Source organism: Cupressus sempervirens, chromosome 5, assembly GCF_028749045.1.
Source record: "Cupressus sempervirens isolate cs-2001-9-10 chromosome 5, ASM2874904v1, whole genome shotgun sequence".
NCBI lineage: Eukaryota > Viridiplantae > Streptophyta > Pinopsida > Cupressales > Cupressaceae > Cupressus > Cupressus sempervirens.
In genome coordinates, this window is record NC_143122.1 from 423861621 (window position 1) to 423884206 (window position 22586).

The 22586-nt window shown below is 35.5% G+C and overlaps 1 protein-coding gene across 2 annotated transcripts; it reads right to left on the reverse strand.

Moving 5' to 3' along the window:
• Window positions 1-11355: 11355 nt before the first annotated feature.
• On the reverse strand, window positions 11356-21668 carry LOC149556593 (BTB/POZ domain-containing protein At5g48800-like). Of its 2 annotated transcripts, none has more exons than XM_089830990.1 (4): window positions 20944-21668; window positions 17257-17323; window positions 12469-13647; window positions 11356-12277 (listed from the first exon to the last, which is right to left on the reverse strand). In XM_089830990.1, the coding sequence occupies exons 1-4, from the start codon at window positions 21021-21023 to the stop codon at window positions 11747-11749; spliced, it is 1857 nt and encodes a 618-aa protein (XP_089687116.1). In that variant the 5' UTR covers window positions 21024-21668; the 3' UTR covers window positions 11356-11746. The 2 variants fall into 2 exon arrangements, with proteins under 2 accessions (XP_089687116.1, XP_089687117.1); XM_089830991.1 differs by having other exon boundaries at window positions 20339-20971.
• Window positions 21669-22586: the final 918 nt, after the last annotated feature.

Below are 22586 nucleotides of genomic sequence, written 5' to 3' on the forward strand. Positions count from 1 at the left end.
TTTTCCCAGCCGAGTTGCCAAGAACTTGATCAATGAAAGGTAGGGGAAAATGATCCTTTTTAGTTGTATTAATTTCTCTATAATCCACACATACTTGCCATTTACCCCCTTATTTAGGCACAATTACCAAAGGTGAGACCAACTAACTATCAGAAATAGGATAGATGAATCAAGCATTCAGAAGTTTTTACAATATCATGTAATGCAAGATTGACGCTTTGTTGAGGTTTTCTAATAGGCTTGCATGTAGGTGTAATGTAAATTATGTGAGTACAGAGTTTTGGGTCTAGTCATTTCATGTCTATGTAATCCTAGGAAAATGCTTTCTAATTTTTCTATAGTAGCTTAAGAGTGCTTTCTAAATTGTTAGGAGTGAGATTCTTACTGATACTGAGCTCCTCCCCTGGAATAACTTCAACTCTAGTGACTTTATCAACCGTGGCTAACTCATTGAAGTTGCAAGACTTAATTTCATGAACTAACAAGGCATGAAGGTAACTAGTGGGTGCAGGAAAATTGGGTGTATCTTTAGGAGGAAGGATTGTCTGTAATGAACAATTTTGGTGAATAAAAAAAAGTGGAATCTTTACCATATTCTTTGAATAGGATGGTTGCAAGGATCTCATCATCATTTTGGGGAATCATAAAGGGGTTTCTTTCAATCATCATGAGCTGACTTAATGATTTTGCCTCTGGTTTATCATCTCCTAAATTAGGCCACACACCTTGGTCATCTTGCAATAGTGGTTTAGCAAGAGAGTATAAGGCCAACTTCTTAATAGTGGATCCATTTGATATGGTCATTTTTCCTTACCGACAAGCAATACAAGCATCTGTTGTGGCTACCCAAGGTCATCCTAGGATAATAGGATAACCTTTTAAAGTTTCTTTAGGTGATAAAATGACAAAATCCACTGGATACTCCCAAGAATCCAATGTAACCATGATATCGTCTATCGTGCCATCAGGTTTAACTATGTAACTATCAACAAGTTGAAGTATGGTAGGGGTTTCTCTAATACCAATGATATTAAGTTGGAGAAGTACCTTCCTAGTCATGAGATTAATAGATGCACCTAAGTCTATCAAAGTGTTTGGCACTTGTACTCCATTGATATGTATTGTGACAACTGGGTTCCCTAGATCAATATATTTTAAGACTATTAATTTATTCAGCATAAGGTCAAATAATTGTCCATGACATGGATAGTTTGGGGGTCCTTGCTTTTTTTACTAGGTTGTTTTATATAGGCTCCTTTAATAGATTTGATATATACTAAAATTTATTTGAGGGAATCTAGCAATGGTATTTTGACTGTCATTTGTTTCAATTGAGTGGGTGATTCTCTTACAGCAAGATTTTCAAGAGGACTTGATGTTTGAGCAAGTCTTTGTGGAAATGGTGGTGACTTAGTTACAGGAGGTTGTGATGGAACAAGAAGGGATTCCTCATTCAAGATTTCCTCAGAAGTAACCTCTATTATTACTAGTCCTTTAGGATTTGGAAGAGTGGTTCGAGACCTAAGCTGTATATAATTGATTGGATAGGTTTGTTGATGAGTATTATTGGAAGAATATAATTTCTTTTGAGTAGTCACATTATTTGGATTTGGTGTCGACTGAGCAAGTAACTGGGTTTTTTTAGGTGGATGGTTATTGGCTACAGGAGGAGGTGACATTAAAGCTTGCTATTGAGGGGTTGTTGCAAGGCATTATACTATTGATTAGGCCACTACTGAGATGATTGTTGCCAGTTATTTTGTGGGGCTTTTCGTTGATTAGGTCGTTGTTGCCAATTTTGATTAGGTTGTTTCCAAGTTTTTTGTTGTGGAGGGGCTTGTCAGTTTGGTTGTTGCCACTGGTCAGGTAGAGGTTGTTTGCAGGATTGGTTATTCCACATAGGTTGAGACTAAGGAGGCCAAGAAGGATTCTAGTTATTTGGGTTTGAAAAATTAGGATTCTACCATTGATTATTAAAATTCCCAAAATTTTGGAGAGGATCTTGAGGCATACCTTGTCTCTGAGCCCATGGTCTCATTTAAGAAGCTTATAATATATCTCCATTGTCATCAATTGCTTTGAACTCCACTAGTGTCTATTGTGGCTGAGTCTCGAGATTAGCAACCATCTTACACTTGTAATTCCACTTCTTCTCTCTATAGTGAGAGCATAACTAAGCTAATGTAGCATCATCTTCTTCATTTTTCCTTCTAGCTTGCATTGTATCCAATTAGGTTGCAACATTATTGATAATGTCTTGCTTGAAATTAGATAACAGATTTCAAAGATCCATTTTTGATACACTAGCTCTACCAGTTTTCAAGGAATTATAATGAATTCCTCTTCCTTCTTTTACATTGGCCCTTGAGGAATTCTTGTAGTATATTTTGATATCCTCCCATGTGCTTTGAGTAATATCTCCTCTAGCCATGAGGTCTAGGGCTTGCACACAAGTTCCCTCTACACCCCTTAGGAAAATATGCTTTTGAGATGACTCATTTAGCTGATGTTTGGTATTCCTTTGTAAATTATAAAGGAATCTTGAAACATACTCTTCAAGAGTTTCATCTTCCTTTTGTTGCATCTTGACGATATCATCTCCTCCCATACTCTCTTTGCAAGAATCTTTATATTTGGAAAGAAGCAAGTTCTTCATTCCATCCTAGTCCCTTGCAATATTAGCTCCTAAATCCATGAACCATCTTAGGGTTGTTTCTTTTAGAGTAGAGGGAAATAATTTCAGCTGATGAGCATCAGTTGTGTAGTCATACCCTCTACAGAGAATGTAAAATTCAAAGAGAAAGGTTTTTGGGTCTTCAATAATTAAGCTATAGAACTTGGGAAGTACAGACACGGGAATATTTTTTAGATTATTGTTATCCTGGAGGTCAGTTATTGGAAATCAAAATGTAGGTTGAGCCATTTTGGGTGGTGGTAGTGGGTGTCCTTGCTGATAAATGATAATGGCTAAAGGATTATCTTAATATACAGGGGCAGCAAAAAAGATTATTCAAGCCTAATGATTCACTAGATGATGAAGAAGGGAGATTTATATGAGAGGCTACAAAAGGATTTTGAAATGGTGGATCTTCTACAGCAGTTGGGTTTTCTTCAAGGGGTTGATCTTCTTCAGGGTTTGGTCTTCTTGCTTAGGATATGCAGTTTATTCTATTTGGAATGGGTCATTTTGAGGAAGAAATCTCCCAAGACAATCTCTTTGTCTATGCATGTAGATAAAGTATTACTAATTTGAACTTGGAATGAAACTTGAACAACTAATTATGCATACAAACTCCTAAAAATGACCCTTAGAAAAGGTTTAAATTGACATCATCCCTGACAACAGTGCCAAAAATGCTTGGTAAAATGATTGAACAATAAACCAAGGTTTGTGCATATCGATTGTACATCCAATGCAACATCCAAAACTATTCATTAGACCCATTTACTTAATTGACCAGGGACGTAAACTTGAAATGATGTACAAAGTATATGCTTTAAACCTCTTTAACTGTCATTTTCTATCCTATGGAACTAAGAATAGAAACACTTAATCTATATGCAAATATAAGAAACTTTTAGCTAAATGACATAAATGAAATACAAATAGGACTCTACACTGTTTGTCTTTGTTGCAATAAAAACTATTGGTTCGATTACCAATGGTTGCAGGAACAACATAGATCTTTCTTCATCCTATTACAAGAAAAACTAATTCTACCAGCTAGGTTCACTCATCAAGTGGTCCCCCTTGGATAAGTGGACAACTACACATATAAACTTCAAATACTAAAACACAACTGTAACAACTTCTATTGATATCCACTCATAAAATACTACAAACCAGAAATGATAGTCTATATTTGAATATGTTATTTCAATTACAAACTTCATTGAACTATATCCAGGGTCTGATTGAATAGCTTTATTTAAAGCAACTACAAAAAATAACTTCCTATGATCTAGCTTCAACAATGAGAACTTAGCAACTCAATGAAATATTACATCATGGTACACATCTCAATGGAATGAGTCTTCAAAAAATATGACATAATGGCTTCTAAATTTGTGCAACAATTGGTAGTTAGGCTGACCTAATTCTCAACATTTCATAAATACCAGGTAACTGCATAACTGTACTATTAATGTCTTCATATGCACTCCTTTCTTTGATTTATTCCTACAGCAGATTAGTATACATGCAATAATTTGCAGCACAAATTTACTCCATTAATTCATGATAGACATTTAATATGTGTATCAATCCTTGCTCAAAATGCATAGTTGCAAGAACCTACCCATTAAAAGCAAGAAAGGAAAAAGGTATGCGCATCTATAAATCACACATATATAATATTCCATTTTTCTATATAAGTTTTAACCATAACAGTATATCCAGGAAATCATATAGTGTCATGAAACTTATAGAAAAGTAAGGTAGTTATAGGTTTATAGAGAGCATTATAGTAAAAAGTCTTTCGATTTAAACATAAAATATCCCAAGAAAAGCCATAAAAACCTATCGACTTATGTCATTCCTTCAACCCATCACGAGGTATATGTGGCATTCTGATTATGATGAAGGCTCTTAACATAGACACATGATGTATCAAACACATAGGATCATTGAAACCACATCCACAAAAAGAAGACAAAGAATAATATAATGCTCCATGCCCCCAGTCCTCTAATCAAGTGACATCCGAAAGAGACTAAGAAGGAAACATTGGTGAAAATCAACAATAAAAGAAAACACACAAAGAAAATGAAATACTAATAGCTCGTATGTTTCAGTTTAAGCGCATGTATTAAGATCATCATTGATGTTGTAAGAACTTTTGTGAACGAAACATAAGATAATGTCAAAAGACAAACTTTGATTGTTTAGCGATGCAGTCGTTCGTGATACTTTATTTGATAAGTGTAAGAAATACTAGTGTCCAATAGTAGTGTTAAGAAACATTGGTTGGGTGGTGTTGAGAAACGCCTATTGTGCTAAAGAAAAAGATGACACAAAATTGTATCCTACTTGAACTTAAGCAAATATCGGTTCTAGACCATGGAGATGTGTTGCTAGGTCAACTGGTTCATAGTCGAAACTATGAGCTGATATATGGAGCGGACAAGTTTACAAGTGGTGCATGTTTTCAGGTTTTCGTCACTTCTACTTCTTTGCTACCATGGTGATTGTTTCCAGGTTTTTACCAAGGCATTTTCTTGTTTTACGATTTTTTTGCTCTTAGTTTAAAATAAATAAATTATTTTCCCATTTTTATTTTTATGTATAATTTTTTGGATGCATCAAGGTTCCTATTTGCCAGGTTTTGCCAAGATGATCATTTTCTTGGGACTTTTTCTAATTTTCTTGGATTTTTAGAATGATTTTAGAGATTAGCAAGCTCATGAGCCAAAAACTTGGTCATTTCTATAAACCCTTATATCCAAGATATTCAATGAATTTGAAGTCTTAGAGAGAGAGAGAGAGAGAGAGAGAGAGAGAGAGAGAGAGAGAGAGAGAGAGGCTTTCAAATGAGTTGATCAAGAAAGATCCCTGCAATGTTCAATATAAAATGGAAGATTCAAAGATGCCAAGCAATGAGGATGCTAGCAGCAAGAGAACTCCATAAATGTACGCATGATCAAAGTAAAGATTAAGCTAAGTGAGATGCAAGAATGCAAGAAATTAAGCTAACATGGATGATAGATTACTCCATTTTAATTTAAGCTAGATGCATGAAAGGAAATACAAACTAAACTGGATGACAATACAAGGGCACAAGAAATCAGATGACAAAGCAACAAGATAACAATTGCACAAAGTCAACATGTATCAGATGTTGAGAAGACAAAGCCTCCTTTTAAAGAAATTTAGAAATGAGCAGATGGTCAAGATTAAGAGACAACATAATGAGCAATGGTGGAGATTGATTCATGTGCTTATGTCTTAAGAGGCAAGAGAAAAGACCAAGATTAAGAGGCAAAGTAGTGAGTGATTAAGATGAAGAGGCAAAATCCTTTTCGAAAAGTCAAAATATTTCACTCACATGGGGATGTGTACCTTAAGTGGGTGGGATTTTCTTTTACTTTTTATTTAAATTTTTTCTTTCGTGTGCACTTAGGATAAAGGGGTTTTATTATTTAACTAAAAGGGGACATGTTCTTGTAATTAAATAAACTTAGGATAAAGTGGTCAAACTTTTGGATCAAATCAAATAAATGATTATGTGATGATTTGATCAAAGATTATTAACTAAATAATTATGCAGAATTTGATTTAATGCATAATACTCTTCTACTATTTGATTTAAGTATTCAAAAAGTGGGCTTATAGTTTGCTAGACCAGAAATGAGTGATTAGAATTCCACCTTCACGGCCTCTTATTGCCAAGCTATTGGATCCAACGTAAATAAAGGACCAACATAATGTTGAGAAGTTGGGTCAATAGCAACACAAGAAACTTTAACAACTCCAACAAAAGGTGGGAGAACATCAAACTTGTGGACAAAATTGACAAATCCTTCCACAACAGAAACCAAAACTTTTGCACTTGGTTGATGTTGATCAAAACTAATAGAAAGTGAATAAGAGATTAGACCAGTGTCAGGCTCTACCATCTTTTGAACAACAACATATCTAACAAGTGGGGCCTTACCCCCTACCAAAAATTCTTGAGTCATGACTAAACCAAGAGCTTTTGAATTTGAGCCAACAATCATCACAAGATTTCCTGCTACTATTTTATTTGTAAGATTATTATCCTCCCAAGAGGAGTTTTTATATACAATATAATGTTGCAACAATACTCGCTTCTACCAAGATGAAGGCTTCTTAGGCTTAACTCTTTCACTTAGCTGCCACATGATCTTTTTTGAAATAATTTCTATATCTTAAGGGAAGACCTTCATAATCTAATGTTTGGATCCAAAATCCCTTTGGAGTACAAAGTTTTATCTCTACAAGGAGACTCTTTGATGCATCAATGTTGACAAAAATTCAAGCATAGGTAAAGTGAAGAATATTGGAGGATTATAAGTCGACCATTAAGAAATCTCCAAACCCCTCACCCATAAACTCAAGAACCAAATCCACCCACAAATGAAGAGGATGATTACGAAATCATACCTAGATTCACATTTTATAAAAAGATTCAAAAGAGGTGTTAAAGTCTTCATGTCAAAGTTTAACCGTTAATAGAAGACAATTTCCCATGTAAAAAAATGTTCATGGAGAATGACCCTCCTATCCTTTGGATTATTAAATATAGCAATGAAAAAGCCCTTCACCAGAAGAAATATCTAAACTGAATCAGAAATTATAGGTTCACAATGCTTAGATATCCAAGCATGAGGCTCCAAGAGTGTAGGCCAAAAACCCCTAAATCGGCAAATGACAATATCAATAGAGAGCCTCATTATGTTGTTCGAGATTTGAAACAACTTCAACTAGATTCATGGAAATAGAATGACAAACTGGAATAAGTTTAGCTTTTAGCCAATTTGTGGCAGACTATAAAACCCCACCAGAAGTTAAACTTTGGGCTCCACCCTTAGCCCCCAACTTCTCAAGACCAGCATTCCTAGAAGGAAGCCCACCATTGACCACAACCGCTCTGTGTACAGGGTCCCCCAAGATTTCATGGGAAGGAAGCCCACCATTAACAGACATGGGCATTGGCCCAGCCTGTGACATGTGCAAGCTAGATCCCTGATCGCAATTTTTAGCAAGAACAGTTGTTGAAGGGGCAAAAACACCCAGTAATGCAGAGTCAACAGCATCTCTGCCAACGAAAGAAACCCCACCAGTACGAGATGTCACCTTCAGAGTCGTCGATCCACCATTGCAAGCAGAGTTGGGAGAAGAACAACCTAGAATGCGAGCAAAAGCCTTTCCGTTTGAAAATACAAACCATGTGGGAGCCATCGTTTCCCAATAGTACATTTAAGATCATCAAGTCAACTTCCATAGTAGATCAAGTATCTTATAATGGTTTTGTGAGTCAGGCCATATGATCAACACCCCATATAGTTGCAAGTTGGGAAAACTTAGCCTAAATATCATGTTAATGCAATTTTAATGTATTATAAGGAAAAAATAGCTTGCTAATGGGTTTCAATCCCCTGAAGTTGTAAAGATTGTCTAAGTCAATAAGTAAAACAATGGCTTGCTAATGGGTTTCAATCCCTTGAGGTTGTAAAGATTGTTTGAGTCGATAAGTAATTGAATATTTTCTTGTTAGTGGGTCTCAAATCTCATTGTGACCATTGATGTTAGGGAACAATTGACATTTAGCCTACTATTGGTTGTTAAGACTAGCGAGTCAATTGAGTTCTATTTATTTTATCAGTCAAATATGGGTGGTGAATACTAATAACAGAAGATTGTGCAACATTTTTTTAAAGCCTAGCCAATGTGTAGTGAAGTTGCATGTGATCATTTGTTCACATGAACCAGATAACATTTTAGTTAAATGGTCATACACATTAAGAGGTACCTATAGTGTGTGACTAAGAGTTGTGTAGGTTCTAAACACTAGGCTTAGATGACAACAAAACATACCATATGTCTACACACTCATAAAGTGTAGGGCTACTTCCAATAGCAAGTTGTGTGGGGAAATCATTAGCCTGTGATTGAGAGGAAAATTGTCTAATGATGGTCTCCCTTTCCTAGTAATGTCAAGGCTTGTAAGAGATTACAAGATGGAAGAAAGAAATAGTAATTTATTTCTCTTTGTTATTAAATGTTCTAATGAAAGAAAAGAGTAGTTAAATCCATTATTTGGCAATATTCATGTTCATGTGAAAAGGATTTTATTTCTATTTCAATTTTAAGAAGTCATGAAAAGTGCAAGTTTTATTTTATCGATAGAATTTATTTGAGTGGTGAAAATTTGGTTATTATTGTGTTTTGAGATAGTGTGTCACACTTATTTGGGATTCAAACTTGTTTGTTGGTTTACTCAACCAAACTATTTCTTCTGCCACTTGAATCCAAATGCAATTGAAAGTAGTTGAAATCTTAATTTACACCCAAAAGAACTTGCAATCAATGCGTTTGAGTCAACATACTAGCAAGCATAACCCAAAAAGTACCTTTTTGAAAACTTTGGGTTTCAGTGCCACAAATTTTGGATCTTGTGTGTGGAGAGTATTTTGGGCTTTCATGTGGTAGGTAGATTTTTTAGGTTTCCATGTAACCATAGATTCCTCGAGTTCATGCAAAAGTTTGTCACTAAATTGCACCATCTTCTCTTTAATTTTTTAAAATTTCTTCTTCCTTTGATATTTGACACCTTATCAAATGTTAAAAGTCATGTTTGACCAAGACTTGGTTCATTCAAACTCCTAGGGTTAAAATGCAAAACCTTTGAAAAACACCCTCAAAGGAGAGAACTAGAAACAATGCCCAAACTAACAACACCTTTAGATGAGAGATCTAGAAACAATGCCCAAAACTAGTCTAAAGATAATAAATGAAAGCAAGGGGCACTAATATACAAATTGAGATGATGAAATCTTCAAGACCAAATATGTGATATTGCACAAGTTGTGAAAAGAAAATTAATTTTTACAAAATTAAAGGTTGCAATTAGTATGTAATGGCATGTTTCATATAGCTAGCGCCCTGATGGAGGTGGTGATGTTATAGAGTGCATTCCTCCCAAGTCCCCAAGTTTCCAAAACATCCTTGTACAAGGGATGGATGATTATTTTGGTGGGTGGTGGAGGTTAAGAGAGGTACACATCCCAATGGAATATTGGAAGATATAATTGCAACATTAATATCCACATTCAAATCTACCAATCATAAGAAAGTAACGATTGGACATATGGATAAGTCATGACTTAAAAGTTATTATGTTCATATTTGTAAAGATATGAAATCCATGCAAGTAACAATAATCAACTTCAAGAAGGATTACTTCTATCTTTGTTGGATACAAACTTGGATGTTGTAGAAAAGCCTCACAAAAGATGGTGTTTATCTATCATTGGTTCCTCTTGCCCTAACTTCAAGAAGGATTGCATCTATCTTTGTTCGATACAGACTTGGATTTTGTAGAAAAGCTCACAAGAGATGGTGTTTATCTACCACGAGTTCCTCTTGACCCTAGCTTCAAGAAGGATTACTTCTATCTTTGTTGAATACAAACCTAGACATTGTGGAAAAGCTCACAAAAGATGGTGTTCATCTATCACCAATTCTTCTTGGCCCTAAGATCATGGAGACAATCTATCTTATCAATTGTCATCAAAAGGAGTTCAATCTTTTGGCAACATTGGAATGGTTCTTCAATCATGAACATCATTGCAATGATCGTAAAATTTAACAATTATCTTTAAAATGATGTCTCAATATATTTGACATAAAAATTAAGATACAAGCATGATAATTTCCTTGTATATTATTATGATATATATGTATTTTAGGTTGTGTTAGTCTCTATTCTTATCATTATTATTTAATGTTTGTGTTTTATGTTGTCTTAGTCTCTAATCTTTATCATTATTACTATTTAATGTTGTGTACATATAGTTCAGTGTAGGTTAGTCGTGATTACATTCGGTGTAAGAATGGAGGTGGCCCTCAATGACATGCCATTTGCAATGCCAAGTTGTTAGTTCAATACAAAGAATCGTTGTTATATGAGTACTCCTGTATTACGGTCAAATTCACAGGTGCAATATGACTAGGACAAACAAGAGTTTCTCATCTTTGCACACAAGGGAAAGATGAATGTATTTAATATGTAATTAGATTTGCTTTAATGATAACGTTTTTAATATTAAATCAAACGTCCAAGACTAGGATACCACCATCACAAAACAAGATATCGAATGGAGCATTGCTTCTGATAAACCAGATTGAAGAGAAAATAATAACACACATCTTATATCATCCAGAAGTTTTTAGGTCACGTCAAATATCCTTATGCAGTAATAGCCTCCCGGACCATAATTAATTACTATATTATCAGGGGAGGATGCAGGAAACAAAACAATTTTTTTGGACTCCATTTTAAAAAGACCAATTTGAATTTGAATTCTTCATAGTAATGGTAGAGATTCTGTGGCAGAATGAATTATGAAAATGCAATTTTATTGTTTCTTGATTAGTTAAAAGTGACGCCTACCTCATTCCCCCTTCAGAAAGCTAACATTGTTTATAAACCGCGTTGCAATAAATTTCAGTATTTCACACAATTGAGTCAACGCCAGGAAGCACATTGTATGTTGACAAGTAACTTACCATCACAATTTGGAATTCCAATAGAGATGACACTTTTCGGTTTGATATGAATTTGCAAGCTTCCAAATGCCTGCATACATTTGGGTGAGTACAGATGGAAAACGTGTTCAAACATAATTCCAATATATTTAGAAAAAATACTGTGCCCATTAGGGAGGGAATACACTGATAGATCTTGAGCATAGATGCCTCTCATAATCTTATCTTCCTTTGAAGGCAACTTCTATTCTGCCTGTGGCTGCTGACGAAACAGACTTCTTGACTCTAAGATTGTGTTAAACTATAGCGTTTTCATGACAATTATGCATCTTTACAAATTTATTGTTACAGATATACATACTATTTATATGAATTATAAAGAAAAGTGGATTGGCAGATCAGGTATATTCATATCTCAATTTCTTAAGAATTTTGCTTGCTTCAAGTGAATATACCCAGATGATTCTAAAAGAGGGTATGGCTGAAAATGGGAGCCAATACGGTGAGTACAAGTACCTAGGATATGGAATGGCGTCTTCTTCTGGACTTTTTAGAGTCTGATGTTTGAGATTTCTTTGAAGGTGAATCCTGACCCTTGTTAATGCCAAAGAAATTTAATTTACCAAATTTCTTTGACAGAGAACTCAAAAGCTTTGTGGATGATTTGGACTTTACCATACCTTCTTTCATACAAACTTGTTCCTTCTCAAGATCAGTCAATCTCATTCGCATCCGCGCAATTTCAAGTTTAAGCTCCCTATTCTCCCGCCTTAGTGATGCATAGTTGTCTCGTGGAGACATTGCTGCACTAGGGGCACCACTGTTTATCCTTTGAGATGTATATACCATTGGAGGTTCTCCATCTGCAAAGGAGCCTGCCAAAGAATTGCGTAAGCGTAATTGTTCAAAGTAGAGTACTTGAACCACAAGATGGACAGGCAGGCGTTCATTTTGTGCAGCATGTGCACATGCTTCTTGTGAAAGTTTCTGGCAATCTATAAGTTTGCAAAGCTTTTTCCGTTCAATTTCTGTCAATCCAGAATGCGCCTTCACAAAACAAGCAATAAAACAGAGTCAGAAGAAGAATGCCTAAAGATGTATGAAAATAAAATTGACACCAAGATGCATAATTAAACCAAAGTTGCTAAGATGACAATAAAGGTAGAAGATGCAGAGAAGAAAGTGATGATGCAGGGTTTAGAAAAATTGCAAACTGGATTACCAATCATAATTTTTACCTTCAAGTATATATCAATGGCTCTATATAACCCATCATCCACCACACGTGCATAGTCTGGCAGGAGTTCTATAATGGCTATAAATTTTGAAAGCTTCAGGTTTGCATCAGGGGCTATTTCTGCTAAGTAGCTATCTATCACTTTTGCAACTTTTATGATTGCAGTCTGAGACGGAGAATCACCAAGACCATCAGATTCGTAACCAAGGTGAGAATCCACTGGATCTTGATTCTCATCTTGCTGGAGGAAATTCACCAGAATACGATGGACTGTATCAACATCAAAAAGTGTATCTCCAGTGTGGGTAAAGGATGGAATAAGTAGATCATCAAGAGTTGCCATTTCCAGCTGTAACCCAATCCGCCTCTCAAGGTCAAGTCTACAAGCAACAGTAGTGTCAAGCATTACAGCAGTTCGCAGCAAGCCAAAAAGAAAAGTTATGGGCATTGTATTCATATCTGCAGGTAAAAGGCTCACAATAGTCTCCACAAGAATTCTTTGTTCATGCTCTATGGCAGCAGCAGCTTTTGATAGATTGGATGCATCCCATCCAAGTTGTTTCTTACTTAGGCCTTTCAGGGAATGATGAGCATAATGCATCAGGGATGCTCCAATGCTCTCATGTCTTACACCTTTGGATCTCATGGCTAATATAACTTTCTGATACATGTCAATTCGTAAAACGGACAAATCTTCGACCCACCAATCTCCAGAACAGTTCTGCTGACAACTGCTCTGCAGCCGACCAGAACTACTGTAGTCTAACCGTGACAAGCTTGATACCATTTGTTCTCTACAGGCTTTAGAAGCAATTCCATCTACACATCTGCTCAGAATTTTTACTTCCTCTGCAAGTGGAAGTAGATTCTCACAACTATGTAGCACTTCTACAGATTTCTCAAGACTTTGAATCACAACTTCATTCAAATATACTTCTGTACGAGCCACTAGATTTTCATCTGCATAGTCCTCGGTCATTTGAAGATACTCGGCAACACAACGAAGAGCAGCCACATTTGAAGTGGTAATCTCAAAATTAATGCCATAGCAGAACTTTGCTGCCAGTTCAAATGCCTCTGCTCCACCGGGTAAGTTGGGAAACTGTAACTTTGCAACATCTGAGTCTTTTCCATCTGCTATAATTTTTCGAATTCGCCCACTTCGTGAGACCAAAGGAAACTTTAGACACAAAAGCAGAAATGTTAGGAAGTATAAACTGAGAGAGTGTCATTCATCTGGAATCATCTAAAGAATGCAGATATAACTTCTAAATTACTGTTGAGTCCAGTGGTATTTTAGAATGGTAATGAAACCCACACAAAAATTGATCTGAAGTTGCACATATTGGTAAAATTATGGTAATAAGTCCCACCACGACTTCGGTGATCATACCAATCACTGAGGTACTATCCCAAAAATACCAGCATAACATCTACTATGAATCCGCAAGCATATAAATAAACAAATTTACAAAAAAATCCCTTGAATTCAGCTACCAAGATATTAATGTATTTTCACACATCAACTTTGGCGAGGTACTATCCCAAAAATACCAGCATAACTTCTACTATGAATCCGCAAGCATATAAATAAACAAATTTACAAAAAAATCCCTTGAATTCAGCTACCAAGATATTAAGGTATTTTCACACATCAACTTTGGCGAACCTTATCAACAGTTGTTAATATCTGGTAATGCTAATGGTAATTTTGAAATGCCCTTAATACATTTTGGGCATCCAAAATCTTTAGTATTAGCAACTCTGATGTTGTTTAATGTTTAATAAAATGCCAAGCAGCCAAAGTCACCACATATATCTAGTATATAGAATAATATTATATATACTCACTGAACCTCCACATATACAGACAGCATTAAAACTGCGATTATCATGAATTTAAGTATGTAAATGTCTGCTTGTGTGTGCGTGTGGGTATATATAATTAATATATATACAGCTGTGAACAGGGTGACCTCAAATTGTAAATATATGGGCTTTCATACTGAAGACCTGCCTTCAACTCCTCAAGATGTTATGTTACATACCTACACGTACAAATTTTGAATGTTAATTGGGTAAGCTACCATATCTAAGTGTGGATATGGTGTACTCCCAACAGACAAGACGCAAATGCTAGTGTCCTGGTTGAATTTGATGGAAGAGATACCCCTCAATCATGGTAACTAAGCAAAAAGACACTCAGCAAGGGAAAATTTATCAATCAAATATATAGCATGTAGGTAATTTCATAGCCCAGAAGATTATGAGGAGATAATAGCAATGTGAATCAGATGTTGATCATTGATGATTACAATAGTTGAAGATGAAAGTAGATGAAGAAAAAATCTTGAAGCCTTGAACCCATAAGGCTTTCCATTTTAAGGCTTGAGTTTTACAAGCTTACATGGCTTAATATCTGATTCTACATTTATTTCTCTCTTGTATCTTGTCAGATTAAAAAGATAGATAGATGATTTCAGAGCCCAGCAGATTGTACACAGATAACAGCAATAGGAAACAGGTGTCAGTGAATAATAGTCACAATCCTCTTGACCTGAAGATGAAAATAGGCAAAGACAAGGCTTGAACCCATAAAATTTTCCACCTACACTTACCTATAGCACTTATATCTGATAAGATGATATACATTAATAGATAGATAGCAGTCACATGGTTTCAGAGCCTAGTAGATTGTGAGCAGATAGCAGCAATGTGAAACAGATATTGGTCCCTTGACAGTCACAACTTCTTGACTAGGCGGTGAAAATAAAATAGATAAAGACAAGGCTCAAACCCATTAAACTTTTCATTGACAGGCTTGATTTTAACAAGCTTATAAGGCTTTAGATCTAATTATATGTTTATCTACATCTATTATCTGGTAAAGATGGTAAACATGATGGTACTTTATGAGATATGTGGTAAATCCAAAGAATACTCAAACATATACACATACGAATTTTCAGGAAAACTCATTTGCAATTGAGAGGGTACTCAATTAGATATGTGGCAAATCCAAAAACTAAAGGGATTACATATGTGTCTATTTTTGCAAGAGAACTCAAGTAAATTTTTGTTGTCTCAAACTAGCTATGGTTTTCCATTTTTGAGAATCCTGTATCTTGTAACTTTAACCGTTTTTTAACCTTATTAGTTATTTCCCTTGATATATGCATTTTCTTCATTTCCATCCAGTTTTCTGACTCACTGCCGTATGCAGCTTCACATTTTCTAACATGGCCAGTGCACCCATCCTTGCGTCCGTCTCTTGCTGAAATCTTGTTCCTTTGCATGCAAGCTCGTATTCAATAAATGGTTGTGGCATAAGTGAAGCTTCAAGATGTGTGTGGCAAGTTAGTTTGAGAATGAATTTAGGGTGCAAGATTCTACATTGGTATAGCCGATTTATTGATTTTGGATACAGCCAGAGTTAGTGCATGCCAAATTATCAATTTTGAAAGCCTAGAATGAACACAGCAAACTACATTTGGGGATAACTTTGCAATTCCTTTGGCAACCTTGGATTTGACTAATAGTAGTAAAGTAAACAACCATCTAAACATGCTTGTTAAGCTTAAAGTTATCAATACTCTTTGTATTAATCATATGAAATTGACGCAAGTGAAATTCAATTTTACATTTATTAGATCTCACTGTTCCTGGATATATTCTCGTTACTCACATTTTAATGTTTTTCCCCTTCCATCCATCTTTATATTTTCTTGATATAAATTCCTTTTTGCAGGTTGAGCATAATGTGCTACTTAAGGGTTTTTGTCAAGCTGTCAAATATGACTGGATTGTATTTGCTTTATCTTTTATTACCACATTTATAGCTTGATTCTCAAAAAATATTGAATACATTCTAATCCTTTTACAAAGAAATTAGCGAATTACCAACATAATTCTTTACACACAATCTGGCTGTAGTTTCAATATCTACTCTGGCATTAGCATACATTTGATGAAGGCACCAACATTTTTAACAGCATGAATAAATTCCCAATGGGCGGATGAATTTTGCAAACTGCATAACAATGGTTAAGTTTTTCAACTTGCTGTCAACAAAGCCAGATTGCAACTTGCTAAGATAAGGGCGGAGGAATTTGGATAGCAATGGTTAGGTTCTTTGAATTATTGTCAATAAAGCCACTAAACAAAGATAAAATAATTTTGGCCCGGCATCAAGAACCTTCCAAAAGTAGCAACAATCTCTTGTATGAGAATAACAAAAGCAATGAGCTAGTTTACTACACCCTTTAAACATCAAAGTGTACCGATGGGATGAGATAAACCATAAACCCCAAATACAAAAACAATTTAAGAACATCAAGCTTCTGTTTTGAAGTAGGATGATTAGAAATTGGCCATGCTAGTCATAACAACCACCATAAATGTTGAGACCAGAAATCTTCTAATTGCTACATATTCTTAATTAAAAAAATAGTTTAGTGTGAGAATTACATCTGTGTTACTGAATGAGTTAAGAGTATTCTGTAAGCATTAACCTTCCAATCTGTCCGATTTTTGCAGTCCACATCTGAGCTTAAAAACACTTTAATTCCAAGCTATATACAAATGTCAAATACTCATAGTATGCATAGAAACAGTCTGATCAAGCAGGTACAGTTAATATACAGTAACAAACAAAGATTTTGTAACGAAAAGTTTTTATAAAACCATGTCTCAACAGGAATAACATATGTACAACAAAGGAAATGCTCTAAAGCAATTCTAAAAGAGAAAGCAAGCAAAATTTAATCCAGTTAGAGACAACAGATTTTACCTTGTGCAATGCAAAGGCTCCACCGTCAACAGCTACAACAATATCACTTGGAACATCTGAAAAGATCCTGCGACAGATGAAAATGATACACTCATTTAGTTATAAGGTGATACTATTTTAAATTGTGAAATCTAGATAAACAAATGCACCTTCTATAATTAATGGCAAGGACGATCAATCTTCTGACAAATAAAATGCAAAAGCAAACAGCTCAGATTTTGTAGAATATTTTATTGAATTTTTTTTGTAAGATGCCATAAACTGGCCGAGTGCATCCAATCAAAAACAAAAAGGGAAATCTTAAAAGATCAGTAACAAACCAAATCAAAAAGTTTTTAGAAACAAAGATGAATCAAAAAGGTCAGAAAATTATTTTAACGAAAGTAACCTGTCCATGTACAGGAGCTGTACAAATGTTTAAATGATGTTTATTTATACTATTAAATGTGCAAAACGAAGTATGTACCAAAGTAACAAGAATTGGAATCAGATCGGAATCACCAAGGCCGAATTGAATCGTGAATCAGTCATGAATTGGAATCAAATTGACCACGAATCAGCAAATTTAAAAAACCCTTGAAATTTAGTGACTAACTTATTTCATAAACCCTTTATCGCTGATTCGATTCACCGATTCACAAAAAATTGTTTGGCTTGAATCAAATCGCCGAATCACGTGAATCGCTGCGATTCTTGGAACTATGGTATGTATCTCTTAGTTAATCAAAGTTTATCATATGCTGACTGTACCCCTCCCAAAAACCTTAGAGAAAATGTTTCCCTCATAAAACTTACACCAAGTCAAATTATAGATGTGCTCAACACCTGGGATCATGGACTCTGTCCAGTTGGAGGCTTTGACTTGGTTGGTTTAATTTAGGCTTTAAATGTTTCCCTGTTCAGTGTGTAACTAAAAACTGTTTTATGACTTAACGAACTTGGAAGTGCATCTGTAGAGATGGATTATGCATTATCCCACCAAAAGATAACCAAGATATTTAGAAACAAAATACTCCAAACACACACATATATACATATACATACACACACACAGATATATACATATACATATACATACATACATACATATATCTATCTATCTATCTATCTATCTATCTATCTATATATATGGTTAAGGGAACAGGGGAGGAGCAAAGACATTAGCATCTGAATCAGCCGTCCTTGCATTCAGAAAATATCTTGTAAATGCAATATCCAAGATGAAACTCAAAACAGACATTGCGTAGTGAAAATCCTATGAAGTGATTTTCTCCTTTTGTGATTGTTTAGGGTAAGCACCTCAGTCACATAGCTTTTCAGTCAATTGCTTGGAACCAAAATCATGCAACTTGTCTCTTAGCAATCACATTAACAACTTCTCCCATCAATAAATAGGAGACTGGAGAACCAATAAGACTTCAGATTTGCTTGAACTTTAAGGACTTAAATCTCCGCCTTATAAGAATTCAAGCACGCCAGCACTGATAACTCAAAATGTACCCGGAAATATAGCCTTTAATCAGGCAATGACTCATAGGAAAGTTGACAAGCTAAGAAAACAAATCCCAAGAAGTAATATGCACAGGCTTTATCTGTCACAGTGCATAAAACTTCTACTCTTCAAAAAATCAAAACCTACATAGAGTCAGATTTCTTGTGGTAGGCTATAATATCCTGCAGGGAGTAACAAAATACATTTCAGTAACCTAATCAAGATGATGATGCAATGGTATTAAATAAATGGGTACATCCCATATTCTCCAATACAATGCCTTCTGTTATGATTCCATGAATGGAACTGATGCCCGCATAAATCTAGTAAGCAGGCTGCATTTAGCGACTACAAACCACATGAGTTGTCTTACAGAAGCTTTAGCCTTTAGATATCACAGATACAAATAAAGGCTGAAACAATTTTTTGTTTGTACATCATTTTGGGGATGTCTGCACCTCCAACAAAATAGAGAACCTTCAGGGGTGTGTGCTAAGCTACATCTATGGCATAAACTTGTGGCCAAGAAATTTTGGCGCTTCACCAACTACAGCAAGTAGAACCAACACACTTTAAGTCGTAGAAAACTAACACCATCTGCAGATGGCAAATGCTCAGAACTCAAGCAGGCAAACACGTCATATGATTGAGGGCAAAAAGAAATCTGTAGTTCAACTTCAAACATTAAAAGAGTGGAAAGCATTTGGTATTCTAGATTTCGTAAGCAAGCTCTGCAATAATGTCTAAGAATGGGTAGCTTTAACGGTGAGCATTTTCCCCACAGCAACTATTTTTTCACTGATTGGTTTTTTCTCCCTGTGATCAGGATAGAAAACTACATTAGGCAGAGGCAGTTTCAGATAATATTCCAATCACCTAGGAAGTTTAATTCACCATGGCTTCGTCCTCTTTTCCAAGTCCCAATTATAGCTGAGCATGCACAGAGTCTTCAGCTCTTTGGCAGAAAATCTGTGCATTTAACAAGTAACTAAAAAATGCACTAGACAAAAAGAACTATCAAGCAGCTTTAACTCCCAGGGTTTCAGAGGTCCATTACGAATATTTATGCCGCATCAAAATACAAAGTCATCCCTGCTTGAGCAGTTAATATTAAGTAATGATGTTTTAATCTTAAGTAACGACGTGGTTGAAAAAGTTTACCTTGATAATCTCCTCCAATTGTTGTAGCTCAAAATGATGCTTCAATAATTAAAATATTTTCGTCCTAACATCTGACTTGTTGCTCTTTGCTAATCTACTTGTGTTATGTCGGGACTACTTCAAACAAGGGAACCGTGATCGACTAAATGCACATGTGGCTGTTGTATAAAACGGTGGCGTTTTGAATCCAAGTACGAGTGCAAGGGTTTACACATAAAAGTGGGGATAAGCTAATCTCATTATACCAAAAAATGAAAAAATAATCTCTACGCGTGTACCGACCAAAGGTGATTTCGCTCCGGTGGAAGAAAATAATCCGTCAGCTGCTTCTTCCAAAAAGAAAGTAGTTCCTGTTCAGCTGCATCCTGTTGAAAATGCTAGATGAAAATTAAGAAATAGCTATTATATGGTAGGAAACACAAACTTCACCTTAAGAAAGACCAGGTCTGGCTCTTCGCACAGTAATTGATATTTCGGCCTTGCTGGGGCATCTTCTTTTGTAAGACTGTTACTGGATAAGTTCATATCCTAAATATAAAGTATCAGGCGTTTTGTTATTCTAGCGTCTATAGGTTTCAGGTATCCCATTTTGTTGTCACTTATACTTCCATAAGTCTTCAAATACCTACTGTTATCTGGCTAGCTTGAACAGCCAAGCTCTGAGATGTTCAATCTATTGCGGGGCCATTTTCGGCCTCTGAAATGCTGTTCTTTTGCATATTTTTTCTGCTATAAAATTGATTTGAATTCCCGTCACATGCCAGCACGCGAAGTTCACTAGGGTTCAAATTTCGAAACTTCAATGAAATTTATTTATATACCGAGGTCCACAACTGATCAAAGGGACTGAAAAATAATACATGGTCCGTGAGTGCAATGAAAAATACTCAGTGCATGTCCATAAAAGAAAGTATAGAAGTAGAAAATACGAAAAGAGGACAACGAGCCATTAAAAGCCTATATTCAGGAACATGAAATGTTTACTGAAAGCTGAGCTTTTCTCAGGTTTCTGGCGATGGGATCCAGTGACATACCATTTACTACCCTGTTTGGCAGGGGTGGATGATCGCTTAAGCAGGACTAGGGGTTTTTCACCCTTTCCATTTCCTGCCATATCCCCAACCTCTTCCACCTTGCTGATCCCAAAACAGAAACTTCCGAATATTTCACTGACTTAAACAAAGGGAAAGCTCGAAAGAGAACACTAATGAAAGTGGACTTTTTTTCCAAGTTCCAGTAGAGTATATTTATGGTTCGAAGATGCCTTAGGCTTATGTGGGTGTCTGGAAAATGGTGAAGAAATGCTGGATAGTGAGGGACCCAATAAGCCTCTTCAAGGAAGAAACAAACATCGATATATTTTGGGGTTCTTCTGAGTAGGGCCCATTCTTTCATTATTTTATTTGGGGGACCCAAAAACCCATAGGGATAGAAACCTGTGGAGCTTAATCATGGAAAGCAAGGGGTCTGTCCATTTAGAAATGGACTGAAAGGATGGTTGCACGAGGGGCTATTTCACATTAAAGGGGCCGATGTCTAAGCATAACAGTGCTCTGGTACTGCCATTTAGTGGTAGTACTGGTGTTTAATATTCTGTAAACAAGGATTTGGTGGTACAGCCAGATTAAAAATTGGCGACACTGAACGTTATTAATGTTTCTGCTGGGAATTTGACATTTGGGTTTAGTTTCTCAGTCATTTGAGAGCATGTTCGTTGAGAAATGCCTCTTGTCGTTGCTGAGACACAGATTTTTGACTTGGGATTTTCACAATTCAGTGAGTTGATTTAAAAATTGTAGGCGTAATTTGATTCGAAATTGGTGGGGTTCATTCATGGGACTGCCCTAAATTTCTGCTCATTCATTTAATATCAAAATGTTATACTGGTAAACAATTAGCTTTGACTGGCAAATTAATTTATTATAATGAATGCACTGTTTGTCTTATTGCTACGAACCAACTATAGAAAACAAAACCAGTGGTTCAGATGGGCTTCCTTCCCAACAAAGTTTTGGATTTAAATTTAGTTGGGATAGAAACGGCTGAGAATTTTATATATTCTATAGAAAATGTGCCACCAAAAAGTTAGTTCAGCATAAATTACAATAGTTAACTAATAATAATACGTTGCTTACTCTTCAATTAAAAAAATGGAGTTTACATAACTAACTTGAAATTCCCAACTCCCCCTCACCTATTCAAGAGACGTCAATTTCATTGGTAGGGTGTTCAATTGTCAAGGGATAATTTAGGTTGGTAGCATGTCAATAGACTTTTGGTGTTGTGAGCATCAATATTAGATTTTAAGAGTTACTTTTATATAATTTAAATTGCGTTTTCATTTATACTTAGTGTTGTCTTTAATATCATAAATGTTAATGAAAAGCTTTTTGAAGGAAGGAATAGTGATATTAATAATAATTTTATTATTTGTAATGATTTCAAATAGTAATGGGGGCGAGAGAAATAGTCATAGTAGTGATATGTAGGGTTTTAGATGTGGGTGTGTATCTCAGGGTCAAGGTGGTGATGATTTTCAACAGAATAAAAATTCTAGTTAGCAACCCTTAAGTCAAGCTTGGGAGGATTTGCCAAATGGAAGGATTCCCTATAGTTCGAACTAGAACCCTTTTTTCTATCGGATTGACATCCTTAAAACAACTGGGGTTTTGCAAAA

Excerpts from the sequence above, each read along its gene's own strand:
- LOC149556593 (XM_089830990.1), bottom strand. The coding sequence starts at position 21,023 with ATGGCAGGAAATGGAAAGGGTGAAAAACCCCTAGTCCTGCTTAAGCGA. Across the intron at positions 17,324-20,943 it reads GCCAAACAGGGTAGTAAATG|GATCTTTTCAGATGTTCCAA; the intron begins GTATGTCACTGG and ends CATCTGTCGCAG. Across the intron at positions 13,648-17,256 it reads GAGCCTTTGCATTGCACAAG|TTTCCTTTGGTCTCACGAAG; the intron begins GTAAAATCTGTT and ends TTGTGTCTAAAG.